The 26,804-nt window shown below is 40.7% G+C and overlaps 1 protein-coding gene across 1 annotated transcript in view; it reads right to left on the bottom strand.

The window, feature by feature from the left end:
- LOC121945001 (NMDA receptor synaptonuclear signaling and neuronal migration factor) overlaps positions 1-26,804 on the bottom strand; it is a 147,217-nt gene that overhangs the window by 13,344 nt on the left and 107,069 nt on the right. Inside the window, exons 8-12 of the mRNA XM_088077245.1 lie at positions 21,295-21,378; positions 9,876-9,909; positions 9,523-9,593; positions 4,183-4,262; positions 3,530-3,632 (exon numbers count right to left, since the gene is read on the bottom strand). Coding sequence (XP_087933371.1) covers positions 3,530-3,632; positions 4,183-4,262; positions 9,523-9,593; positions 9,876-9,909; positions 21,295-21,378 — 372 coding nt within the window. The remainder of the gene's footprint in view (positions 1-3,529; positions 3,633-4,182; positions 4,263-9,522; positions 9,594-9,875; positions 9,910-21,294; positions 21,379-26,804) is intronic.

Below are 26,804 nucleotides of genomic sequence, written 5' to 3'. Positions count from 1 at the left end.
GCTCTCCAGCTGAGTTTACAGGAGTGCAAACAGGCAGCAGCAGAGGGAAATGCAGTGAGTAAGCCTTCCCCTGTTCATCCACCATGTGACTTATGCTAAAATAGTGTGGAGAAGATGCCAAATGTCAATTTATACCTTTGAGCTAAGTGCCCAAGGCACAAAGCGAACAATAGCTGCTGGAAATGTGCTACAAGCATCATTCAATCCCATCAGTTCTCAAACAGTGGCCTTTATATATCTCAGCTGCAGGGGGAACCAGGCTTATGAAAGAGATACAAATTTGTGTCTCATTCACTTTGTTTGCTAAATATATGTAGCCATATTTCAGTATGAGGCCTCCTCGTTTTCAGATCTGCTCTTCTTTGCCGTGTTAAACTTTTGTTTTAGCATTTTGCTGTCAATACAAACACAATACTGCATCCGTTCTAAAATAAATGTCATGTTTAATATATAACATTATATCATGCAACATTATATTATGAATGTTAATGTATGTAATACTTAATTCCTAGGGCTGTCAGCATTAATGTGGTTATTGTGCTTCACTTAAGGTCTGAACATAACATGTTTTGTTTTGTTTTTTTAAATTGTGTTAATGACAGGCTGACATTCCTGTCTTTAAGAGACTCTTCCGTGCTGAGTTTTGTCATATGAAACTAGAAGACCTGATGAATCAAATGTTACCAGCCATGTCATGCTAGCTTCTTAATAAGAGGGCTGAATAATGTTCCATAGTTGGGCTAAATTGTGGCAATGAAAAAATAGCATGGCCATTTCACAGGGGTGCCTTGACCTCTGATCTCAAGCTATCTGAGTGAAAATGGGTTCTGTGGGAACCCACGAGTCTCCCCTTTACAGATAGACCCACTTTATGCTCATCCCATGCAGTTGTGCTGCTGTCTGATTCCTAACCAAGATGATCTGGTAAGTATTACTTTACTTACTTTACCTTTTCAAAGTTGACTTCAAAATTGTTTTAAGTTGTAAAATAATGGAACTTAAAACATGACTAAAAAATGTGATAAGTCAAATGTTTGACAGCCCTATTTATTACTAATATTTTGTATGTCCCTTGCATTGTCATAAGGCTGTTTCTTGGTTTTTCTCTGCTAGTGTTGACTGCTCTCACAGCTTCATACTGAATTTAAAACTTCATTTCTGAGGTCAAGAGGTACACAAGAATATATTAAGTATCAAACAGTCTTTTCCCTGCACCTATGTTTGTTATCTCAGGACTGTTATTCATTTTAAATTCAGATGTTTAAGTGAAGCAGGCATAAGAAATTTGACATTACTTTTTTTATGTTTTATGTTTTAAGTGCAGAGAAATGACCATGTCAGCAGTAAGCAATCATTATACACAGTGGCACAGTGGTTCTACATGTGGCTGCATGAGAGAGTATGAATATTTTAGTATGTGGGTATGTTTATGTACATATGCTGTATGTAGCCAAAGTGTGACTGCATATAGAAAGTGTGTATCACTCTCTGTAGGGGTGGACCGGTATAAGTGTGTGTGTGAATGTGTGAGTGTGCAGTTGCAGCGAGGGTGAGTGGGTGTAGCTTAATTTAGTGGGTGTCAAAGAGGCTATTTTCCTGTCATTCCAAAGTGCTGCATGTGTTTGTCCTCTTCCCCTCAGCTTGACCTGCAGCCAGGCAGCAGGAGGTAGTGACAAAGCCATAATCTATACACTAATTATTTATAAATAGACTAAACATGTATAGCGCTTTTCTAGTCTTATTGACCACTCAAAGCGCTTTAACACTACATGTCACATTCACTTATTCACACACTGGTGGCCGAGGCTACCGTACAAGGTGCCAGCTGCTACTCAGTAAATCATTCACACCCACTCACACTCCAATGACGCAGCATCGGGAGCAATTTGGGGTTCAGTATCTTGCCCAAGGATACTTCGACATGTTGTCCAGAGGAGCTGGGGATCGAACCTCTGAGCCACAGCCGCCCCGATAACAAAATTACTATTCCCATACATAATTTTTTCTTTCACACACACAAAATCCACTCCCCCTTTCATCATTGTACCATGCATATGCAAAATGCACTATGATATTTTTAGGATTCAAGCCTGAAGGGCAGGGTCCCATTGTTTTTGCGTCAGTTTATTATTATTATTATTATTTGTGTTTTATGTTGTTGCTCAAATTCCTGTGAGCTGGAATGATCTAGAAACATAAAACTTGGCCAAATAACTGGAAATTATGTGCAAATGATTCCCAAAAATGTGAGCCAAATCTGCCACATGGTGGTGCTGTAGTTGATGTCTAAAAATGTGATTTTCAAAAGGTTATGCCCCTCACATTGCAGGTCTGATTGACTTGAAATTTGGCACACAGATGCAGCTCAAAGTGCTCTACAAAAAAGACTGCATCCTGCTTTCAAAACAGTTATATAAATAGAACTAGAACACCAAAATTGGTGCACACCATTTTAAGATGATAATGCAAAACCAAAAAAACATTGAATGTAGTTTTGCTGAATTTGGTGTGTATGCTCTAGGGGCAAGTTTTAATTTAAATCTAAAGTGCCATGTTTATTGGTGCAAGTGGGCTTGGCCTAAAACATTTGAACACATAACATATGGAGATGTTCAGAACAGATGTACCAAGTTTCAATCAAATCCAGTGGGCAAACAACAATATTTGAGAGCGCAGTTGTTGTAATAATGCAACTGGTTGACTTCTTCAACAAGAATTAAACTAGCTGCAGAGGCTTTGTTCAGCTGTGTTAAGACAAAAACCTGCTTGTTGATGCTTGTTGCTTTGATTCGGGGCAGTTGGGCTACTTCTTCTGCTTGTGGCTATATTCTTACTAGACTCTGCAAGACTCTGCGGACATCTAGAGACAGAGCCAACAGAGTTATAGTGGTATGGATTTTGTCTGGTTTTTCATATTTTTTTTCTGGATTTTTGTGCACTTTCAGAGGCTGGATGTGGCCCCCTAGTGCTTGATCTCTGCATGCACACCTGCTGCTCTTTAGACTCATCAACTACAGCATAAATACCCTGGACTCATAATCCCATGCTGCTAGATTGTTTCTGCATCTCACAGTTGAACTATCTGCTCTTCTCTAGTGTATTTTTTGTGAACAAACTGCCAGAATCAGCAGACAGGTTGCTTTTGTCTCATTCCTCCAAGCTCCAGCACCTCAGCTCAGTCACAAGCCAGCTTCCCACCACCTGCGTCTTCAGCTACAGCTCAACTGCTTTAACTATAGCCTCTCACCACCCATGCCTCCAACCTGGGACTCTGAAATCTGCCTGCTTCATCCACCTGCAGACTCAATAATAAATTTATTTTTACCCTGTTGTCTAGTGGTCTCGCTCTTGGGTCCACTTTAACACCACAGTAAATAGTTACAAGGTTGTCTAAATGTCTTTACCTGCAAAGTGCTATTGACAGCATATGACTGAACACGTGGTTGCAGACAGTGTGTGGACATTTCAGTGAACTATCTTGTGGAGTGCCTAGGTCTTTTTTGTTTATCATGACTACAGAAACGATTACCTTTTCTCCATTAGTGCTCCCCAGCACATAGCAGCCCATGATGTGTATGAGGTTGGGCTTCGGGTTCAGCTTGGTCATCAGCCAGCTGAGTCGTCGCCAGAACCTGGGCACACAGGAGAGGACAGAGGTTAGGAAACTCAACAACGAATGGGTGAGTGCAGCAGAGGAAATGATGAGTTAGTAAGAGGGTCAAAACTGAATGATGGTTTAAATGAGAGTAAACACATTATAGTTACAATTCTCAACACAATCTGGAGTTACTTTAGCGTTAGCAGACATTTCCATCACATGCTTTTATAGCACCTGCAATCATTTAAATGTAAAATGTTGAAAATGTAAAAGAAAGTTGAATTTCTAAAACATCCATCCTATTCTTTTTTATAAAATGTTGAAATTTCTAATGTAGTGTGGCTGACAGTATTGTTAATGCTGTTAGTCTTTGAATGTCCGAACCACGCTACTTATTGACTAATGATGAAGATATCATACCATCCTCATTGCAAATATCAATTTGTTGACAGTGGGATTGAATGATATGCTGAAACCACTTTATTTCAGTGAATAATGCCTGTTCTCTGCTCCGTATCTTGATGAGAGAATTATAAAACAGACACCTACAGATTTCTGATTACACTGACAAAATGAAGTCTTACTGGATCATGTCTTCTTCCTTCTCCACTTTTGCAAAGGTTGCGACTTTATTCTTCAGCAGGTACAGATGTCCTGGACCTCCCTGTGAAAGGTGTTTGTGTTACTTTAGATTCTTTTCAGTAAAAAAGTCACCTCATTCCTTCATAGGCTATACAATTTAGAATTTAGAAAACAAAGACATGGAATGCAACTGTGGTTGTGTGTAATCCCAGAACACGTTTGATCTGATATGAGATGAATGACACTAAAAAGAAGAAGGAAACTAAAGCATTGTTAAGAAGTCGAATGCAACCAAAAATCGTAATGTATTTTGAAAAAAACCCAAAACAAAACAGAAGCTAATGTAAAACTTCACTTTCAAAATCAGTAGTAATACAAAATAATTTAAGCTGCAAGCAGCGATGAATGGGCCCTCGCACCCCAACGCAAATCGAGGCTAATGGCAGGAGTGATGCAATCATCCATTTCAGTGAAAGTCTGAAAAAGTATACAGAGAGTTTGGACCCTTGAGTGAGATATTTCACATGGTGAATTACTTCCTTTGGACACACAAAATCTACGCCATCTTGGTCTACATCATTGGAGACCAAAACATGTAGATTTCATGAAAATCAAAAGATAGTTGTGGTACGAGGCATACTTCCTGTTGCCAGTAGGTGGCTCAGTGAGTAAAGTTCAATGACTGGTTGATGTGAAGGGCTGCAGCCTGACTGCAACTGTGAAATCTGGGGCCAATCAGTCGATGTAAAGTGAAGTTACAACAACTTCTTTTTGGCGGCCACCACTGGGTCTCCATGATAACAGCGTTCATGGAAAACCTATACTTCAGAGGGAGGCATCATTAAGGTCTTAAAGGTTTTGTCACCAGATTTGAAGTCAGTCGTATATGATCTGTAGGAGCAGTCTATCAAAGAAGAAAGTATGTAATTTTCATGACATTTCTTTTAGTCTTCTAGTTTCAACTTCATTGTTGCCAGTAGGGGGCACTATAAAAAATGGTAACAGTTGTCATGTAGATGTGTTCGGGGCAAGACTGTCATCAAACGTGAAATTTGGTGCAGATTGGACCAAGTCAATTGAAGTCGATTGAAGTCAATCGGATGAAATCTGTAGGAAAAGATTCGAAAAACTGCAAGCCCTGACAATGGCCAAAAATACGCCAAAATTGTACATTCAATTCAAAATGGCTGACTTCCTGTTGGGTTTAGGGTATGGGTCCAAGAGGCTTTTTTGTAGGTCTTGGGCTGTTACACATGCCGCCCAAGTTTTGTAGCTCTAGGTGAAATGTACTGCAGGGGCTGCTTTGTTGAAATCTGTAGGGGGCGCTACAGAACCATTTTGGCACATCAGTGCAAAAAAAATCATATCAAATATCACATTTTTGGACTTCTGATGTGTGTGCTAAGTTTGGTGAGTTTTGGTGCATGCCTTGCCTCTCAAAAAGTGCTTCCAGTTTTATGGCGAATAATGCATGACTTTGGCAACAGCGTTTGATAAAAACTCAGAAGTTTAATTTCTGTCTATCATGAAGGTCTTTACAGTATTCTAATTGAATATGAGGTTAATTGAGTTAACCTGTTACAGGAGAAAAATCAGAGAGTAAAAAAGTAACTTCCTGCTACCAATAGGTGGCGGTATGACTATGATTCAAAATTGCACTGCAGATGTCATCAGGCATGAACTCTTGTAAAATCTGTGAAATTTTGTAAAGATCTGACCATCTGGGGCAAAGTTACAACAGTTTTTGATGTCATGTAAAAAAATCAAAATTGTCCACCCGACTACGATAACGTTGTTCAACGAAAACTCACAATATTCATTTTCAAGCATCATCATCATCTTGGGGATTTTTTGAGACCATTTTGAGATCAATCGAGTCAACCTGCTAAGAGCTGGACGTCTTAGTGTAAAACTTTGCCTTTCGTGTGCCAATAGGTGGCGCTCTCATTATCGCTTAAAATTGTCATATAGATGTGTTCAGGGCAGGATAAGTGATTGAACCATTTACAGCAGCGTTACATACCACTTCCTGTTTACTTCCTGGTTCATGGCAGAACATGCAAATTAGAAGCCTCATACAGATCACACAGTGTGATGAAAACTCATGATTTGAATAACTTTTGCTGTCAAAGGTCTTATGAAGGTAGCCATAACATTTGAATCTGATGAAAGATCTAGGACAGGTTCTCAAGATTACAACCCCTGAAAATGGCCAAAAATACACCAAAATTACAACTTCAAATCAAAATGGCTGACTTCCTGTTGGTTTTAAGGTATGACCCCAAGAGACTTTTTTTTTTATTAATAATAATAATAAGAAGAATTCCCTCAGTTTCAAGAGGGTCCTGCACCGTTCGGTGCTCAGGCCCTAATAATACTAATACTAATACTACTACTACTACTAATAATAATAATAACTTCAGTTCCACAACAACGACGCTTGAACGAGGTTTGGGTCGTTTGGGTGGCGGTTCTTCTGTGCGGAGTTTGCATGTTCTCCCTGGTGCCTGCATGGGTTCTCTCCGGGTTCTCCAGCTTCCTCCCACATTCCAAAGACATGCAGAGTCAGGTTAATTGATGACTCTTAAATTGCCTGTAGTGTGACTGTGAGTCAAGTCAAGTCAAGTCAATTTTATTTATGGAGCCCATTATCACATCATGGTTTGCCTCAGAGGGCTTTACAGTGTACGACATCCCTCTGCCCTTAGACCCTCACATCACCCAAGGAAAAACTCCCAAAAAAGAACCCCTGTAACGGGGGAAAAAAAAGGAAGAAACCTCAGGAAGAGCAGCAGAGGATGATGAGGGATCCCTCTTCCAGGACGAACAGACGTGCAATAGATGTCGTAAATAACAAATGAATGAGGATCCTAGAGTCACTGATCAGCAGTTACGACTTAAATATGAATACCAGAGAGCAGAGTGTAAGTGTAAAAGGTTGTCTATCTATATGTCGGCCCTGCGATAGTCTGGCAACCTGTCCAGGGTGTACCCCGCCTCTCACCCGATGACAGCTAGGATTGGCTCCAACCCCCCTGCGACCCTTGTGAGGACAAGTGGTTACGGACGATGAATGAATGAATGTTAGTGAAACACAAGAACATCCGTGACTTTGCAGCCCTGTTCAAAGTCGTAATTATTGTAAAGCCCTGTGACCCCATGAGAATATAAAGCGGTTGGGTGCATACGTGTTTTGCAAAGGAATAATCAATAGCTTGGATGATAAGTTTTATGAGAACACATCATTTTGTGCATTTTCTTTTAGATATATGCCTTTTCAATACTCCTCCTTGAGGATTTAACATATCCATCTATAATTTGCCAATGCCAAACTGCAAAGCATTTCTTTGGAATGGCGTTGCTGTGGCAATGCTATGAATTTTGATGTTCTCAAATGACAGAAAATTCCCCATGCTGGATAAATGTCCAAGCCTGAAGACAACTACATGCCTATATTGAGTTGTGGTCATGGGGCCACCTACTGACAACAGGAAGTCTTCTAAATGTGATAAAGATCACAGGAAGTGGTACACATTTTGCAATATGCCATTTCCAGCACAGGAAGTGTCTAAGTTGTGCATGCAGTGTCCTACTGTCAGGTCATTGCATAGACGCATAAATCATCGTTTCCGAAGGTGCAAGGGCCTGTTCACTGCTTGAAGCTTTAATTAGGGGCCGAGTACCAAAAGCCGAGCTTTTGATGAAATTGCTATCATTTAGGGCTGGAGGATGAATGGAATGGTACAACAACCCCGTTGAAACTAAGGGAAGTAATTACAATTCATGCTCTGTGGGCTGAAACAGCAGTGCTCAACAAACAGTGAGCATCAGTATTAAGCTTGATACTTGGAACATAAATGTTTCTATGACGTTTAAAGTATTTGTATTTGAAGCATTCCCTCTGTCTCCTCTGATCTCGGCTGTTTCACTATGTGCTCCTGTCCCAAATGTGTAGCCATGATTAAGGAGGAAGCGTCTGAATGCAGCGAGTCATGTCATCTGAGTTATTTCTTATCACCTTTCTACTGCCCTTGGAAATGAGGCTGTTTAGAATTGCCTGTTGGACCTTGTTTGGTTAACATGTGCCACACTGGCACCATGCCAGGTTTGTTTCATTCTTTTATTTGTTTGTAATACAGGATGCTCACTATGTTTTTTAATTTGTTATTATTAATGTTGCTAAGTTAACTGAAACATTAGCAGTTATCAAAAATGGATTTCATTTGTTTGTTGTTCTTTGATCAGTTAATTTTTCAAATGTTAACTGCAGCAATTATCAACTAGTACTACCTTTCAGCACCTTGTTTCCAACCCTCAATATCATGATCATTGTTGAATTTTATGTAATTTATTTGTAGAATTAAGGCTACGGGTGGATACCCTTTGCTTTCATCCCTTTATTTCTATTGTCTTTCAGGACACTTTCATTTTATGTCAACTTTTATTTCATAATATTACCCTTAATTTCATAATGTCACTTCTAATCACAGTGTTGTCGTCACCACCTTCTAACCTATCACATTGGCCAATTACTTGCCTCCTGACTCTCGAGCGAGCAAGCTCAACAACTGCTGCCAGATTAGCTCCTGTAAATGAGTAATCTTGGATCAAGCAGCTAGCAGCTGCTGTAAATACACACAGTACACAGACACAGAAACTACTTGCAGAATGGCTTCACACCTTGTCAGGGGGCTTAAGTAGGTAAGAGGGCAATGACAACACCACTGTCATAATGACAGTGATGTCATGAACAAAAACAAAACTTATTTAATACTCACACATTCCATATCATTCAATGTTTAATCATTATGACATTTAAGGTACTGCGTAACTGTACAACCTTTCCAGAGGCTCTCTGGTCAAGTCAAGTCAAGGCAAGTCAAGTCAATTTGATCAATATTATTATTATTTTATCACCTTATATAAGGGGTCAAGGCAGAATATTTATGACTCATTCACATCTTACACTGCGTCAGGAGAACACACAAAATGAGTGTGGTCAAGACCTGCTCTATATGAAAAGTGTCTAGAGATAACTTTTGTTATGATTTGGTGCTATTTTACAAAAATGAACTTGACATGACGCATCACCAAAAAAAAAAGCCAGATGTTAGTGAGTGTTTGTGGGTCTTAGCAAATATTTGCAAAAGTATTATCAAACTTAAAATTGAAATTTTTGTGAGGCAAAAACCATTGAAAATAAACATATTACTTATGTTTATAGCAGTTTATCAATTTATCCTTCAGTCCATAACTACTAGTTAGCGAGTTCTATTCTGGCATATAGCAACCCAACACCATTAATGTCATAATTTTCCCCTGTCCCTCCTCCTGCCACTCACCTGGCAGAAAATGAGCATGTTCCAGATTTTACAGCCTTTTCTGTAGGCAGTCAGCTTCTTCTCTATCTCCTCTGCGAGCAGGACAATCAGAGAGAGAGAGGTGTCACTTTTCCCACTTAGCTGTAATGATGAGACTCATAAATTGGCTCTCCCTCAAAACACACACACACACACACACACACACACAGACACACACACACACACACACACACACACACACACACCAACAAGTACAAAAACGAAAATGAGTCATCTCTGCTCTTATTTCACCCTCATCGTGTCCACATTTACACTGGGAGAGTACTGTTCATTTGAGAGCTAATGTTTAAAAAACCCACACATGTCACACTTACCAAGGATGTCATCAAATGTGGCATGTTCGTGATCCTTTAAATGGAGAATTAAAACAGCATTATTATTTCATTAAACCCTACTGACCAGAAATAAATCAAACTGAATGACCCATCGATTTCTGCATTAAATGTTAGGTCACTTACAGACATTAATTGTAGCAGATTTCATTTCAGTATAATCCTAGTCTGAGTTGGGATTTGTCTCTTTCACAATGACAGTCCATTAGAATTTCGAGGAGTGACAGCAACAATAGCAGAAAAAAAATTAAATTCCTCAGTCATTAATATTACATGTCCATGTTTTCAAGAACAGTGGCTCCCAACCTCACAGTCAGGGCCACTCCAAGGGTTCCAGGGTAAATCTGACAGTGATCTGATTAACAGGATATTGCAGCTATGTGAAATGAAACATCTATGCTACACAATAACGTGTATTTCTTCAGTTGTTCCTCTCATCAGTAAACTTGAAGATTACTGGATAATTTGAGATTTTCATGTGTGTAAAATTAATTCTGATGGTTTGGAGAAAAAAATCTCCTCTGGGTCAACCTGGTCATGAATCATACCAGCCCAATCCCATTCCAAACTTATCAAATAGCTCCACCCTGTCAGTGCTACTGGTGTGAGTGCATGACGCCAAAAGGCACCTTTCATGTGTGCATAGTAGTGCTGGACGATGTCAGCTGAGAATGTGCTGGCTGTGGTGTTATTATATGATGGTGGATGGCCGGAGGCACCTGTCGCGTCTGCCTGATGCACAGCCAGACTGAACCTGTCATGTGCACATGATACGGGATGGCATCAGGTTGAAACACTTCTGTTAACAACATAATATACCGAGAGCGAGGGTGCTTACAGGGCAAGTGGGAGGGGAGGTGGATGGGTCCCATAAACCTGAACTTTGATTTGGTATTCTGGTGTTTGCTTCCTGTTTGAATTTGATGGGGTTTTTTTTTACACCTTAGAATGTGCCTCCTTCCCCTAATCCACATGCTGTTGTTGCATGTGCTGTTGTTGCCTAAACACTACCATGTACCATGTCATCCCATCATGTGCTTGTGTCGGTAGCCGCATTCTGGAGTGTGAACAACAGACACAGAGGAATAACTAACATGTAATATGTAGACGCGGAAATCCACTAAAAAGGTGCAACATGTGACGAGTTGGGATGAGAACGTGTTGACCATGCACATATTCAGTCACATGATTGGTCATAGATAGGCGTTGCTTTGTTTTGGGGGTCAAAAGCCAAGAGTCTGAAGCCATGCTGATGGCTGTGTGATGTGTACATAGGAACAGCGCTGCTTTGAGCTAAATGCTAATGTTAGCAAAACAATGCTACTTGCTGATGTTAAGCAGGTATAATGTTTACCATGTTTATAATCCTATTTTAGTATGTTACCATGCTAACATTTGCAAATTAAATCTAAACACAAAGTACAACTGGAGCTGATTGTTTTTAGTTTTTGAGGTATTTGGTCAAGTGTAGTGGACACATATACATTCTGACCTGCTGTTGGTGCAATATGAAAAGTCAGAGGATCACCAAAGTTATTACAATTCATCCTGAGTGGAATATGAATATCTGTACCAAAACTGTGGCAAAAAAACCAAATAGTTGTTAAAAATTAACCTCATGGTGAAGCTATAGGAAAAAGGGATTATCACATCATAAGGATTCATCATTCATGTGTGCATAGTAGGCTGCAAAGTTTATCCGGATTTTACAGAGCACTCCAGCAGATATTTTACCAGCACCATGTGATTTCATTGTTGACAGTTTTAACAATAAATTAAAGACAACACTGGACACAGTATTTACTTCAATTGAAGACTGTTAAAACAAAACCTACACCGCCCTGGAGAAATATGAACATCAAAAAGCTGAAGGGAAACTGCAGGAGTGCTGAGAGGAGATGGCGAAAGTCAAAGTTAACAGTTCACTACGAAATATTCCGTGAACACCTCAAAACCTACAATAACACTGTCAAACAGGCAAGAATTTCTCACTTTCAAAAATTAATCAGCGACCATAAAAACCAACCCAAAATTCCTCTTCTCCTGAATCCCAACCTTTTAACAAGCGCAAAATTTTAATAGACCCTCCAAGATACCAAGTGACGCCCTTTGTGAGGATTTTGCAGACCACTTCAGAAGTAAAATCAATGACATCAGATCGAGTCTTTTACCGCATCAGATTTTAAGTGTCTACTCACCCGGATCATTGATTTTACGGAGGAAACACTGGAGAGTTTTGCCCTGGTAGATCGAGGACACTTGGTGAGTTTTTCTCCCAAGTAAAAACCCACAACCTGCCTCTTAGACCCAATTCCTCCATTTTTTAAAAGCGTTTCATGCATTCTTTGAGGAACAATTGATATACATGGTGGTTGCTCTCTTCAGGCCAGGGTGTCTTCCCCACCTCCTTTAAAAGCGGCGATTGGTGAAACCCCTTCTGAAGAAGGCAATTAGATCTAACATTTTTAATAATTGTGCTCGACCTGTGCTCGAACTTACCATTCTTAAGTAAAATCTTGGAAAAACTTGTGTTTAACCAAGTAAATGACTTTTAACCACAAATAACATTTTAGAGAGGTGTCAGTCTGGTTTTAGGATGAATCCACAGTACCAGGCGGCCCTTGTAAAGATTTTAAATGACATCAGGCTCAACTTAGATAACCATAAAATCACTGTCTTGGTACTACTGGATCTAACACGCCGCCTTGATACAGTAGACCATCACATTTATTAAATAGACTGAGGAACCTAATTGGCCTCTCTGGTACTGTTCTGAACTGGTTTCACTCCTACCTCACAGATCGACACTTCTTTGTAAGTATGGATACATGTTCCTCAGGAATCCATGAGATAAGTGTGGGGTTCCCCAAGGGTCAATTTAGAGGCCCAACTCTTTTTAATCTGTACATGCTTCCCCCCTTGGGGGCGTCATCAGGAGTCACGGCATCAGCTTTCATAGTTATGCTGGCCGATACTCAGCTGTACATCGCTGTGTCTCCTGATGACACAGGGCCTGATGCCCCTTTTAACTGCATTTCAGACATAAATTCATGGATGGCAGCAAATTTCCTACAGCTCAACAGGACAAAACAGAGGTTTTAGTCATGGTCCTGAAGGCCAGAAGAGACTTTTACCAAAGTTACAGGCTTTTAGAACATCACAATCTGTAACAAATCTGGGTGTGATTTTTGACTCTGAGCTTACTTTTATCCACATCAAAAACACAGCAAAATTGGTTTTATCATCTAAAAACATAGCCAGAGTCCGCCCGTTTCTCTCTCAGGCCAAGCCGGTACTGATGCATGCTTTTATCTCTTGTAGTCTAGATTATTATAATGCCCTGCTCTCTGGTCTTCCCAAAGAACATTTCCAATTTACAACTATTGCAGAACTTCGGCCGCACGAGTGCTGGCCGAGACCAGAAGGCAGGAGCATATTACACGGTTTTAAAATAGCTTCATTGGCTCCCGGTGCGTTTCAGGATTGATTTTAAGGTTCTTTTACTTGTTTTAAGTGTCTCAAGGTCTTGGGCCTTCTTACCTAACTGAGCTGCTTTTACCTTATCAACCCTCGCGGACCCTGAGGTCCTCGGCACTGGCCTTTTAACCATACACAAGTTAGCTCTAAAAAAGAAATGGGGAGGCTTTCAGTTACTATGGCCCCGATCTGTGGAACAACCTCGGAGAACCTCAGGATCTGAACAGTGTTGAGGTTTTTAAAGAGGCTCAAGACCCATCTTTTCAATCAGGCTTTTAACTAACTAACTAACTATTTATTTATTTATTCTCCTTTTTATTTTATCTTATCCACTGTTTTTAGTCTCCCATTTATTTATCTATCTAATTATTAGCGGTTATAACCTTTAATCTATTTTACTGTGCACTTGTATTCTTTGTCTTATTTTACTGTTTCAGTCCCTTACGTTCTTAGGTTTTATGTTCTTTACCTTATTTTATTGTGTTAGTTTTTAGCTCCAGTGTTTCCTCCTTGAGCCTACCCGGACTGGGAGTGGTCTCTGGTCCACCATTGGGGGTGCTGTACCGTGGACTGTTTCGGCCCCGGGTGGCTAGAGGGCTCGGCATCTTGAGTGCAGGCACTCCTGTCCGCCCAGGTTGGGATAGTCTCTGTGGCGGCGCCCAGTGGTGCTGGACCGTGACCTCTCTCAGTGAGGTTAACCCCCAAAATAACTTCTCCCTGCCTCAGGTCTCAGTGCCTAGCCATGTCTCTTTAGTAACAATTGGTGTGTGTTGGTGTATGTGTGCGTGTGTGTGGGTGGTAAGGGTGGATGTTCGGGTGCCTTTGCGAATATGTGTGGGAATATCTACATGATTGTGTGTGTGTTGTTGCGTACGTCTAGGTGGGGGTGGGAGGGTCAGGCTGTCTGTATTTTTCTTGATTTTCATTGATGTTTTTCATTTCTGTTATTGTTTTTAATCTCTGTGAGGCACTTTGTGTTACTCTTTGTATGAAAAGTGCCATACAAATAAAGATTTGATTGATTGATTGATTCAGAAATCATGACTATCCTCACAAAAAGTTGTGCCAATCCATCAAGTAGACATTGAGATATTTCTCCACTTAAGTTAAAACTCAGACCTTCTGGTGTTGTTAGAGGAAAGGTCAGGGGGTCATCTAAGTCAGCGGGCTTCATCACCTGGTGACCATGAATGATTGTTCTAAAATTGATGGCAATTCTTTAAATAGCTGTTGGGACCTGCTCCATCTGCTTCTACCGACCCATCCACCTGCTTCCAGTGACCTATGATGTTCTACGGGGCGACTGTGGCTCAGAGGAAGAGCGGGTCATCCTCTAATCAGAAGATCAGCGGTTTAATCTGTGGCTCCTCTGGACAACATGTCGAAGTATCCTTGGGCAAGATACTGAACCCCAAATTGCTCCCGATGCCACATCATCAGAGTGTGAGTGTGTGTGAATGATTAATGATGGCCTCGGCCACCAATGTGTGAATGTTTGTGTGAATGGGTGAATGTGACAATGTAGTGTGAAAGTCTTTTGAGCGGTCAATAAGACTAAAAAAAGTGCTGTACAAGTACAGTCCATTTATTGTTCACCATGTTTTGCAGGTTGATCAAGTCCTGCAACGGGTCCTGATGAATCACTTGTTTATAGAATGATAAATGTAAGTTTCGTCTCTAGCAGTTTTTTTGTTTTGGTTTCATCGCCCTCATAGATCATATCAAGATGGATCCAGCCAAAGTTTTGCTCATTTTTACTAGGGATTTGGCCATAACTACAGTAGCCCCATAACTATTGTAGCCCCAATTATGGCTCATACCTTCACCTTCAGTTGTCTCCTGAGGCAGAAACAGCAATTCAGAATCACTGAAATTGGTTTACCTCCACTCCCATCATCATCCAGCCTGCTGATCAGTTTGTTGTTGAAGTGAATGACTTGGATGCTGGGGTGCGGTGGGACTTTCTCTTAAGGATAACAGGCCAAATCCACGTGCATTTCTGTCTCACCATCTCAGCTTTGCAGAAAGAACTCATGACGCAGGAAATCAAGAGCTTCTGGTGGTGAAGCTGGAATTGGAGTAACGGCGGCATTGACTGGAAGGATCGGAGCAACCCTTCCTGGTCTTGATAAGAACCCAGTGTATATCCAGTCGGCCAAGTATCTCAACTCTTGACAAGCCTGGTTGTCACTCTTCATCGGCTTTTAAACTTGACACAAAACTACAGGCCTGGCAACAGGCCTGTCAAACCTAATGCCTTGTCCCAGCTGTATGGAGACGAGAGTGTGTGCAACTCCTACTCTGACATCATAGTTCCAGTTATATGAGCTACTGTTGCTGTCATCAGGGATATTGAAGGGAAAGTGAAGGCAGTGCTGTAGACTCAGCTCGACCCAAGTAACGGGGCTGCCTGTTAGTCCCTGATTCCATGAAGTCCTGTGTTGTGCAAGCCTTTTCTGTAAATTCATTTCATCCCCTTCACAGTCTGAGAGGCCGTCTGCTCCACCAATGGTGCCACTATCAGCCTCTCCCCAAACTACAGCCATGCTGAAATAACTAATCAAAAACTCAAAACCACCCTTTGCAGCCCTTGGAGTATGCCCATAACTCCCGGTTGACCTCTGCTTCTGGTATATCATTTTCCCAGTGGTTTCTTCCCATCTGAGGAAAAGGACAAGGCTGTTCAATCTGTACAAGCACACCACTGTCAGTGCTACAAGACCTGAAATCAAGTGTGCATCCCTGCTGAGAGCATCTAGCTGGTTCCAGCAACAGTCCAACCATTGTTGCGTCCCTACTGCCAACTACACCCCTGGAGACAAGGTATGGTTTTCATCTCGGGATCTGCCTCTAAAATCTGAGTCTTACTCAGGATTTCAACCGCTTGCATGTGCATTGCATTACAGCTCTGCACCCTCATCCGTCAGTTCCCACTGGTTGCGGTTTCAGTCTGGCACGGCGCAGCACTGCTGGATCAACTGGAGTGACGAGACCGAGTTCCTGTGGTAATTACAGAATCAGGCACAATATATCAGCACATAAGAATAAGTAATAACTCCATTCACTTCCATAACTCCCAATAAGTTGTTCCACACCACCTCCTTCCTATGGTTGTCCCTATAAAAAAGATGAGTGGTGTCATAATAATTTTGTGGTTTTCCATTTCTATTATTAGCTTCTCTTCGTCCATGATGTTGGTAGTGACCTCTGAAAACCTCTGACCTGTCAATACAGCCCTGGATTCGCTCACTGTGACGTTTTGTTGATGTGAAATATGACTAGATGTAAACAAGAAGTGTATTCTGAAAAATAACCGGATGTTTTAATGTTGTGTTGCTGTCTGATTTCCTGTCTGCTCTGTGTTCAATTCGGCTGAATTTTTGGGAAATGCTCTGGGGTCTAGCAAAAATAGAAGCCTTGCATATCTGATCCGCAGGCATCTGGACTGCCGGAGCTGAGACAAAGTCGATCAGTAATGCAGTGGAGCCAGTGGAAGTTAACACATAGACTAGAGTGTAATCTATTTGCTCCGTCTGCCATGACAGATCACAGACGGAAATTAGGGCTAAGAAACTAAATTGATTAGACCCATTGTGGTGGAGAGGTTCATCAATTCCACAGTTGTTGGCCTGCAACTTCCTTGTATGCTCTTCACCCACCCCTCATTGCATGGGTCCTGCCTTAAACTAGTCTCTGCCAATCCCTTGCTTACTCCTTTTCCTCCTCCTCTGCCTCATCACTTAATTAACAACCACCCCTCGCCCCCTCTTCTATCACCTCTTGGACTCCACCACCTAATTGAAGAGGTGGTGTAGGATACTGTAGTTGTGGCCTACAGCAACTCCCCAATTAAGAGGGATGTGGCCCAGAAAAAAAGATGCAGAATATCTTGTTGCCCAATCCAACAACCTGCTCTCATTTGAGTGTTCCATCTCTGGCACCTGGACAACCACAGTGGGTCACCCAAACCCTCTGCCCAGGCCCCTGCTTATCTCACCTCTCCTCACCAGTCAATTTCCTTTAAAAATAAAGATTTGTTAGGCACCTGGTGGCTCAGTGGATAGAGCGGCACCCCATGTGCAGAGGCTATGTCCTCGCCGCAGCGGCCGTGGGCTCGAATCCAGCCTCAGCCCTTTGCTGCATGTCTCCCCCTCTCTCTCTACCCCTTTCACACTCACACTGTCCTATCGATTAAAGGCAATAAAAGCCAAAAAAAAAAAATAAAAAAATAAAGCCTTGTGTTTCACTCTCACTCACCTTGTCTGCATCTGGGTTCTACTTCAGTAACGTGACAAGACCAAGTTGGGACCAATAAACAGACAGTCCAACTGATCGGTATTGTTATCTTATTTGTGGCTAGAACTGTTGGAAACCAATCAATTTATATTGATATGCATATACTGTATTGATTAATGCATAAGTATGAGCTTGTTTTGTGTTGCAAAAACAAGTAATAGGATTTTATCAGAGCTTAAAAGAATTTTGCATCTCACTACAAACTTCTTGTGTTTTGCTCTTTTTTTCTGGAGAAAAATACCAGCAACAGATATTTTCAGTGGTGAAATTTTATTGCAGGTGCTATGGGGGTGCTAATATTTTCAGTGATGGTGCTTTTAAATTTATGATTTTGAATCATGCGCTGCCAACACCCATCACGCACATTCATGCATAAGCACACAATCCAAAACGCACCAGTAAGAGCAAGAGAAAATCTCTCTGTTGAACAAAAATGTAACATTCAGCTCAGAGTACATGTACAAGCCATCCTCAAACACATTTCTGAATGAAATAACGCACAACTGAGCACACACACAGCAAGTGTCACATGCAGAAAGCGTCACATCTCATTTTACGCACACACACACTTTAGCCTTGGACAAAAAGATCAAACAAACTTCGTCAATAAGCACCGCAACTTATAACTCAACAGCAGGGTAATACCAAATCATATTCATAATTTAGGATGAATTCTTGCTCTTATTTCTATTTTTAGTCATTTGTGTGCCTCAATCACCTGTATCAAATTAAAACACAGCAGTAGGGGGAAAAAAAACACACGCTTTACCCTTTAATGTCTTCATAATAGAGCAATTTAATTCAATTAATTTTTCCTGGTCCACGGCCCTTGTTCTATCTGTGTTGATTGCCAACAGTGCCAGGTTGCTGGTCCCAGAGTCTCCACTGCTGTTCCTCAAGTCTTTAAACGGCACAGGCATGAGAAGCTGCGCTCACAGCTCACCAACGTGACGGGTAGTGTCAAGATATGGATAGGAATTTGTACAAGTCTGTGAAGGCATCTCTGTATGGTCTTATAAGGAATAAAAACTCATGTGTGGTGCTTATCTTATGTCCCCGTTCTTTCCACTTAAGCAGCCGGCGGACTTGATACAGCTCTGCACATTGATTTTCCTCTCTGACTCCATAATGTCGAGCCATGGGCAGGATGCACTCCTTGTCAAGAAATGAGGAATGCTCCGGGCTCAAGGCTGGCAACCCCCTAAAAACATCATTTGTCTTCGAAGAAAAGCGCTGCTTCATCTTCATCAGTAACCTGTCTATAACAGGGTAGAAAGAGCGTGTTTTCAGATCCTCCAAACTCTCAGAGCGTACTCTTTCTAAAGGGGCCTCCACAACAAACTCCTCCAGGTTGTTTGAGTTGTTTGGACCGGCTTTTTCTCACGTGAAGTCTGAGGTGAAACTCCTGCATTTGTGCACAGATCTTCCACCTGTTTCTGCATTTCTTTCCACTTTTCCTCTGTGCGCTTTTCCATGATGTCACACAGAGTAGCCTGGATTGCGGGGAGAGATTTTTTGACAGCCTAGATGGCATTATGCTGGCATGCCCAGTGTGTGTCACTTAAGTTTTATAGTTCAATGTTCTGCACTGCTGGCTGGAGTTCTTTTTGTTTTTTTCATGAACAGATCGTGCACCACCGACCCAGAAGAAAAAAATTGTACAGCATTTGTGTTGGCCAGTGCTACGACGGAGCATCGGTAATGTAGAAAGGAGGTACCACAGGCAATTTATATATTGCCTGTGGTACCTCCTTTCTACATTACCGATGCTCCGTCGTAGCACTGGCCAACACAAAGCTGCACATTAATATTACACTGACTGAGTGTGCGCTTCGCACTGCCTAATAATGAGTCTGTGTCTATCCATCAGCAGCAGTAAAATGCAAAAACTTGCACTCCTCCTGCACTTGCTCTGTGTCCGGCTTCAAATACCGCACAATAACTGAAATCTGTTCTTTTTTGCTCACATCTTTACTTTCATCCACTAAAAGAGCAAAGTGTTCAGCTTCTTTCACCTCGTCATTTATGTCTTTTCTGATCATCACAGCCATCACAGAAAATAACTCATTTTGAATGTCACGGTGAATGTATTTGGCATTTGATGGGTTGATGGCTAATTTTTTCCTCACCTCTGGATCAAATAATCCCGCCTTCATGTATTTTTGGTTCTCCATAACCAGCACTAAATGTCCCTTATCTAGGCTGGTCGCTATTTTCGGCCACTTGTCTGTGTTTATTTAAACTCACTCCATGTCTACATAGCAAATTTATGTCCCACACCTTCATGATGACTCTTGAGAGATGCAGATGCTTTTCACCAGTTGTTAAATCCGTTACTGGTGAAAGCTGGCTCCACATGGAAATCCATGGCTTTGTTTCAATTTTCCTCAGCAATAAAAACAGCACGAGTCTGACTAGGTTCGCCACTTTCAACAGTCGTTTTATTTTAAAAATATTTGTTTCTTTATCGTTGTAATCCTTTGATTTGTAATGTATATAAAAACATTTAAAAAAAATTCTCGGGGGTGCTACGAGAGGGTGCTTTGGCCATCCAAGGGGTAGCTTCAGCACCCCTCAATGATTGGTGCAATGCATCAAACATCTGCTTAGTTAGTGTACGTCATACTTGGAAGATTATAAGAACCCTCTACTTGTTTTGCAACTCCAAATTTATCCATTTAAAATTGGAAAAGTGTGGCTGCAGGGTTTAAAAACTGGCTGGTGTCATGTTCAACTCTCAACTCAAAAAAATTCTTTTTGCTATTTTAGGGGTGTGAAACAAGGTATTCCCATTTTATCCTAACTGTACTGTACCTGCAATATTTTACGGAAGAATCTACCTCGATTAATTTCCTTCACGTTCCCTGCATGCATCCAACGTTAATCATTGGTTACGTTTGTTAGTTTAGACCATCATCAGGAAGTGTGCATTCATCCATAACTTCTTTCAAAGTCTTGGGTAACAACTATCTACATAAAGAGAAGAAAATTATGCCTGCTTTTTATTATTTAACAATTTATATTCTATGCTACACGAGCACCATTTTGATAATTTCTATAAATCTGACAATGTTAAAGTGGCACAATGCAAAATCGGTGGAATACTGTTTAAATTACTGTTGACAGCTGTTAGATAGATGTTCAATGCAATATGGTACATGACTACCAGAGGATGAATCCCAATATTGTTGGTGATCACCTGACTTCAGATAATGCCACCACATAGATTGAAATATCCACTTGTGCAATAGATTGAATGACAGAATACCTGTAAAACTTTTTTTTTACCAGCATTTTTACCAGCCTGAGCTTTGCATCTAAGATGACGCTGAGAAAGTACAGCTTAGGCCAATGCAAGCTCAATTGAGTCTGACAATATAGAGCTGAGCCTGGCAGGTGGAGTCTGAGGTGTTAGCTACTGTGTAGGCAGAAACTTTTTGTGGCACCACAGTGACAGCAAGCTGGGACCTCATTGTAAGAATATTTTGTATCCCATTTTTTCATCCATCTAAAAATGTTGCTCTTTGTTTTGTTGTAACCTGCAAAGGACATAACAAAATAATATAGCAAACAGTGCCTTAAACCCAAATACAATGGTGGTGTAGAGCTGCAGATGGCTGCTACTCACATAAAGAATGGGGATGATGGAGGGGTCATCCCGACGAATGATGTTGGGAACATATTCAGCCTTTGGGACTTTGGAGGATATCAGCTGTGTAAAATGGGAATCATGCAGAAAAACTTAATACACATGGCTGCATGAAAGATAATTTTGTGTCACTTCAAAGTCAATTTGTGAATTTATGCTTTGAAAACTGGATCAATATCACCTTTCTTGTGCTGCATTCAGATGCCTTTCACAAGTATTTAAACCTTGGGAGAAAAAGGCAATGAGCAACTTGGCAAGACATGTCCCGCAATACGCAACAAATTAGTAATTTGGAAAATTATTATTTTCATAAGCCAGTGAAAAATGTCTAAAACTGATCTATATTCATGATTATCATAATTATGTATTTATAAATTATTTCACAGAATTTTATATTTTTAAGCTCTTTTTTCAAGTCAGCCATGATGATATACAGCACAACACACAACCTCGAGTGTGATATTGCTTTCATTCAACAGTTCTACAAGCGCCTTTTATTTATCAATAGTAACAAGAGACAACAGATTATTAATATTTTGTTTATGTAATTATTTTTTTGGCTCCCTCGACACAAATAGTTTTGCAACTGCTAGATGCGACAGCTGTTGCCTAGCAACATGTAAACATTTTCCTGCATGCTTCTTGCTAATCTGTGTTAGCTCGGTCTTCGCACAGAGCAGCTGCTTAGTATCATGAACATTTATCTTTGTGTTTTCAGTGAAATCAGAGTCTGTTAACAGACACTTTGGCAACCTGTGTGATTCAAATGAGTTAGTTTGATCAGACAGTTTGTCGCTCCAGTGTGTGTCCACTCACTGCCTTGATCTCTGTCAACTTGAGTATCGTATCAGACAGCGTGTGTGTTGGTGTCTCTCAGGCTGTGGTTGGTGTGAGATGAGTGTGTCCCTGTCTCACTGCACATTCTTCTAACATCTGTAACAGTTGTTTACTCCCAGTGAACGGCGGTTTACCAAACCCCGTTTGCACAGCTGCCCCCTCCTGGGCTTCCTCAAAACCTTTAGTAACTCCAATGCTACGTGAACAGCGCCAACTGTTTGAATCTGTGCTCACACCCTACTATAAACATATCCCACTTTCACTCTTACACTAATTAACAGATTTTGAACAACCGTAAAGCAGAGTGATACATGCAGAGTTAAAAGTTAACAGTCCCAGTGAAGTTGTACTCCTATATCAGCACTCATGGAATGCCTGTCGACCAATCGAATTGCTCGGTCGGAGCTGTTGTATAATTAAGCAACATCACACGAGAGGGACTGATGTTGTGCTCTGTTACGTTCCCTTTAAAGCAAAGGAACAATAACATGATAACCAAGAAAGACAAACCAGAGCAGAAGTGGACATTAAAGTAATTTAATTTAAAGTAATTTTGTGACCATTCAGACATCAAACAAAGGTTCTCAAAATGTGAGAGAGGATGGGACAAGGTGGTTGTGGCAAAGAAAATAACTTAATACAACAAAACTGGGCCCAATTAAATCACTACCTCAGAAAACAAACTAGAAACAAAAACCTAACTCCCTTCTTTAAAAAAACAGCTTTCATGAACAAACACAGGGGGTAGCAACAACCACGTAAACTAGTATGTCTGACAGAGTTTTCCTGAGTGTGTGAAAATGTAAACGTTACCCCAACTTATCTAACGTCCACAACCTCTCATCACATACCTTTCACTAAATACTAAAGACAATTCTGGTCACAAAACAAACAGCTAGCTCAGGCAGAGAACAAAAACAACAAAAGAGAGACCGGCACTCTATTTTGAGGATGATTCCGACGGATTATTGGCCAGGTTGGAGTGGAGGGAACCAATGAAAAATGGTAAATGGACTGTACTTATATAGCGCTTTTCTAGTCTTTTCGACTACTCAAAGTGCTGTCACAGGACATGTTACATTCACCTATTCACACACACATTCACACAGTGGTGGCAGAGACTACTGTACAAGGCCACCTAGGTAGTAATCATTCATACACATGCACACTTTGATGACGCAGCATCGGGAGCAAAGTGGGGTTCAGTATCTTGCACAAGGATACTTCGACATGAGGACATGACAAGCTAGGGATCGAACCGCTGACCTTCCGATTAGAGGATGATCACTCTACCTCTGAGCCCCAGCCGCCCCACAAAAAAAAAAAAAAAACACAATGGGGGAGGGAGAAAAACACATACAACACTGTGCCCCTGCCTGGCACATAACATGCTCATATATCATCACGGCTGTGATTTGGTCGTAGTTTTGAGGCAATTAGCTCTCAAAATAAAAAGCTTTTATCGACTGTTATCTCTGTTTCCACGGAAACACGGAGCCTGACTAATTCCTGGAAAACAATCTGTCACATCAGTAGAATCCTATGTGAAATGAAACGTGGTTTACTAGTGCACTAGAATAAACAGAGTACTGACAAAGGAAGTTCAAAATGCTCGGGTGTCACCTGACACATGGAGGCTTCGAATAGCTCCTGGAAGTGTTTGGCGGGCCATTTGAATACATTATACAGAGAGACAAAACTCAGATTTTCACTAAATAGCAGTCAATAACTGCATTGATTTACAATATACACAAAGACCATCGTATGTAGTTTCATTATTATATTGTTTTTTAAAGTAAAATGTGCTTATATTTGAAGATTAATGTTAACAGCCATGGTTAGATTAGATTGATTAATCTCACACTTGAGAGATTCATGCATTTCAGCAGCTCAAGAGTCAGAGGCAATAGAAAAAAAGCAACTGAGTACTAAATAAGGGTTAAATATGATTCAAATACAAAAAATAAATATAATAAATACAAAATAAATATATTGTAAAACATAAAATATATAAAATATATATATACATACATACATATAGTACTTTTATATATAAAATGTATAATTACATAGTATAAATATGAGTGATGTGGATATGACATATGGTTATGCTGACATATTTCAGACTTACCATAGTAAAGGAGTAGGTTGCTGTTTATTGCTTATATATATAAATGTGTATTTTATTTGTCTTTGTCTTTCTACTAACTTACTGCAATTAATTAATTAAATTAATATCTAATAAACTCAGAAACATAAATAGCACATCAAGCAGTTGGTAAATGTCCTTCTCTTGTGGTTTCCTCTCAGATAGTCTCCACCATGTTTTGCCGTGCTGCATGGGGACGATCCAAGTGTGAAGAGAAAGACATGCAGATGAGGAAAATGTTGTTGTGTAAAGCCAGCAGAAGTAGTCTTACACTCACCACAGATTAAAACTACAAAAAATATGTGAGGTTATCATTTTAAAAACTGCATTAGAACATTTTACCCAAGCAAAGAGCACACCATTGGGAAGCCTTCTATATGGTTTAATAAAAAATAAGGAATAGGGAAAGGCTTGCAGAGGACAAGGAGCTGACACTCAGGATGAGGGTGCTGTTTTAGTGCAGGGAGTCCATTCCATTGAATCCTGTGTAGCTCTTTTGCTGTTAAACACACCTGTATAGGCCTGGGTGGGAAACCGCTTTGGGAGATGAGGCGTGTTTGTTCCCCAACTTCAGTTATGGAACTTTGTTAGTTGTGTTCATTGTGTTCATCATAGTGAATTACTCGCTTAGAAGTTAGCTTTTGCTGTGCTAACCTCAGCATTTGGCTATAGTGTTTCATATGATAGGCCTACAATTATTGATCCTTTTTATATTATGTTTAAAAAGGTCTAGGCCACTTCATTGTTCTATGTTGTCACACTACTGTTAATATAAGAGAGTGATTTAATACAAAGTGTAAACCACTGCATGTGAATGCATGAATTAGTCAGATCTGCGCTCCAGAGGAGAGTCTTCATTAGGCTTCTCTACTGGATTTATAGGTTAATGAACTGCATTAAACTAGAGCCTTCTGTGTTTTTATAACCCACTTCGAAATAGTATCTCCGGCACCCAGTGCTCCTATTGTAAGTTAACAATATACAATGACAGGATTACATATAACAACATAATTTTAGTATTGAGAATAATTCCCCATTAAGCCTAGTATGTTTCATTTTTCTAAATGATTTACCCTGTGATCTCATTCAGGTCCTTCAGCTTCCCCTTCCTCTGCTGTCAATGGAAAATCAGCTGAGCTGTAACATAATATAAACAAATGGAGTCAACAGAATCACAAAGCTAAAAACATTCTCCCTTAAATTACATTTCTGTTTACAGTAATGTTTTTAAATTATTTATTAGTCTCAAATATGCACTCTTAATCCATATCAATGCTAATATATCACAAAATAGCACTCCGCTATCAAGCACCATGTTATCTTTAACAAAGCTGACATGTAACTCACACTGAGCTGTAAAATAAATTACACAAGCCTTTTCTCCCCTTTAACTCCTTAATGTTTGAAGAAATTACTCAAGAGCAGGGCATTTTAAATTAACAGGCTGTTAGCAGCGAACGAAATGTATTCAGTATATACAGTACAGCGTTCTGCAGTACTGTTAGCTTACTCCGTAAGCATGCCTGTTATTGCTTCGGAAATCTACTAATTTAGCGGCAGACAATCCAATATCATGCTTTAATGCACATGTTAATTTAGCTAAGATATGCTGATAATATGAAAAACGATTCTTTAGACGTCTTACCCAGTTAAAGTCCATCACAAATGGTCTTCATGCTGTAACTCCATTGTGCTGCTAGCAATTAATGCTACTTCCGGAAACTATTGAGGCTCTCCATGATCCGCCATCTTTGAAAAAAAAAATGGTCCATTGGAGCGAACGGAGAGAACGCGACTCTCTCTTAAAGGGCTCTGGTTTACCAATCCAGCTAGTAGGTTGGACCTTAGTAACAACATAGCAACAGACACATTTTCTAGTCCCTCCTCAGTCCGCTGGCCAACTTGTGCTGATACTTTCAAGAGATTGTGGGGTTTCCCAGACTAAATAAATACACCAGATATAAACACAGAAATGCTTAGCTTTCTCAGTTTTGTTATGACTAAGATATCTGCAGACAAAAAAACATTTTATATAAACAGATTTAGAGACTACATGTCATGGTTCCTGCATTTCCTCCTCCTTCCCCCACTGCCAGTATTTTTCCATTCACCCTCCCTCTGCTCCGCTCTACCTGCCAGCCACGCCCACCGCTGCAGCCTGCTCTCCCCACAGCTGCAGCTCATCTCCAATCAACCCGGTATATAAGACACTCCAGCTCTTTCACTCACTGCCAGATTGTTCCACTGCGTCATGCAAGACTTTCCAGCGTTTACCTACCAGATCTTCCGAAGCCGACTCTGCCTGTCCCCGACCTGCTCACCTCGCCTGCCTCCCAGTGTACCTACCTGCCTTCTGTCCCCGACCACGTGCTCTGTTTTGGCGTTCCGGAAATCTGACGGCTTCCCTGGTAAAGACTCCTCTGCTTGGCTTCGACGTTCCTCCTGCCTGTTCCCTGTCGGTGCTGCTGCCTTCGCGGACGGATTTCCTGGTGACCGAACCCCT

This window comes from Plectropomus leopardus, chromosome 4, assembly GCF_026936395.1.
Source record: "Plectropomus leopardus strain MGB_pleo_1.0 chromosome 4, ASM2693639v1, whole genome shotgun sequence".
NCBI lineage: Eukaryota > Metazoa > Chordata > Actinopteri > Perciformes > Serranidae > Plectropomus > Plectropomus leopardus.
The sequence above is the reverse complement of the archived record's forward strand: the minus strand, read 5'-3'. Positions and strand labels throughout refer to the sequence as shown.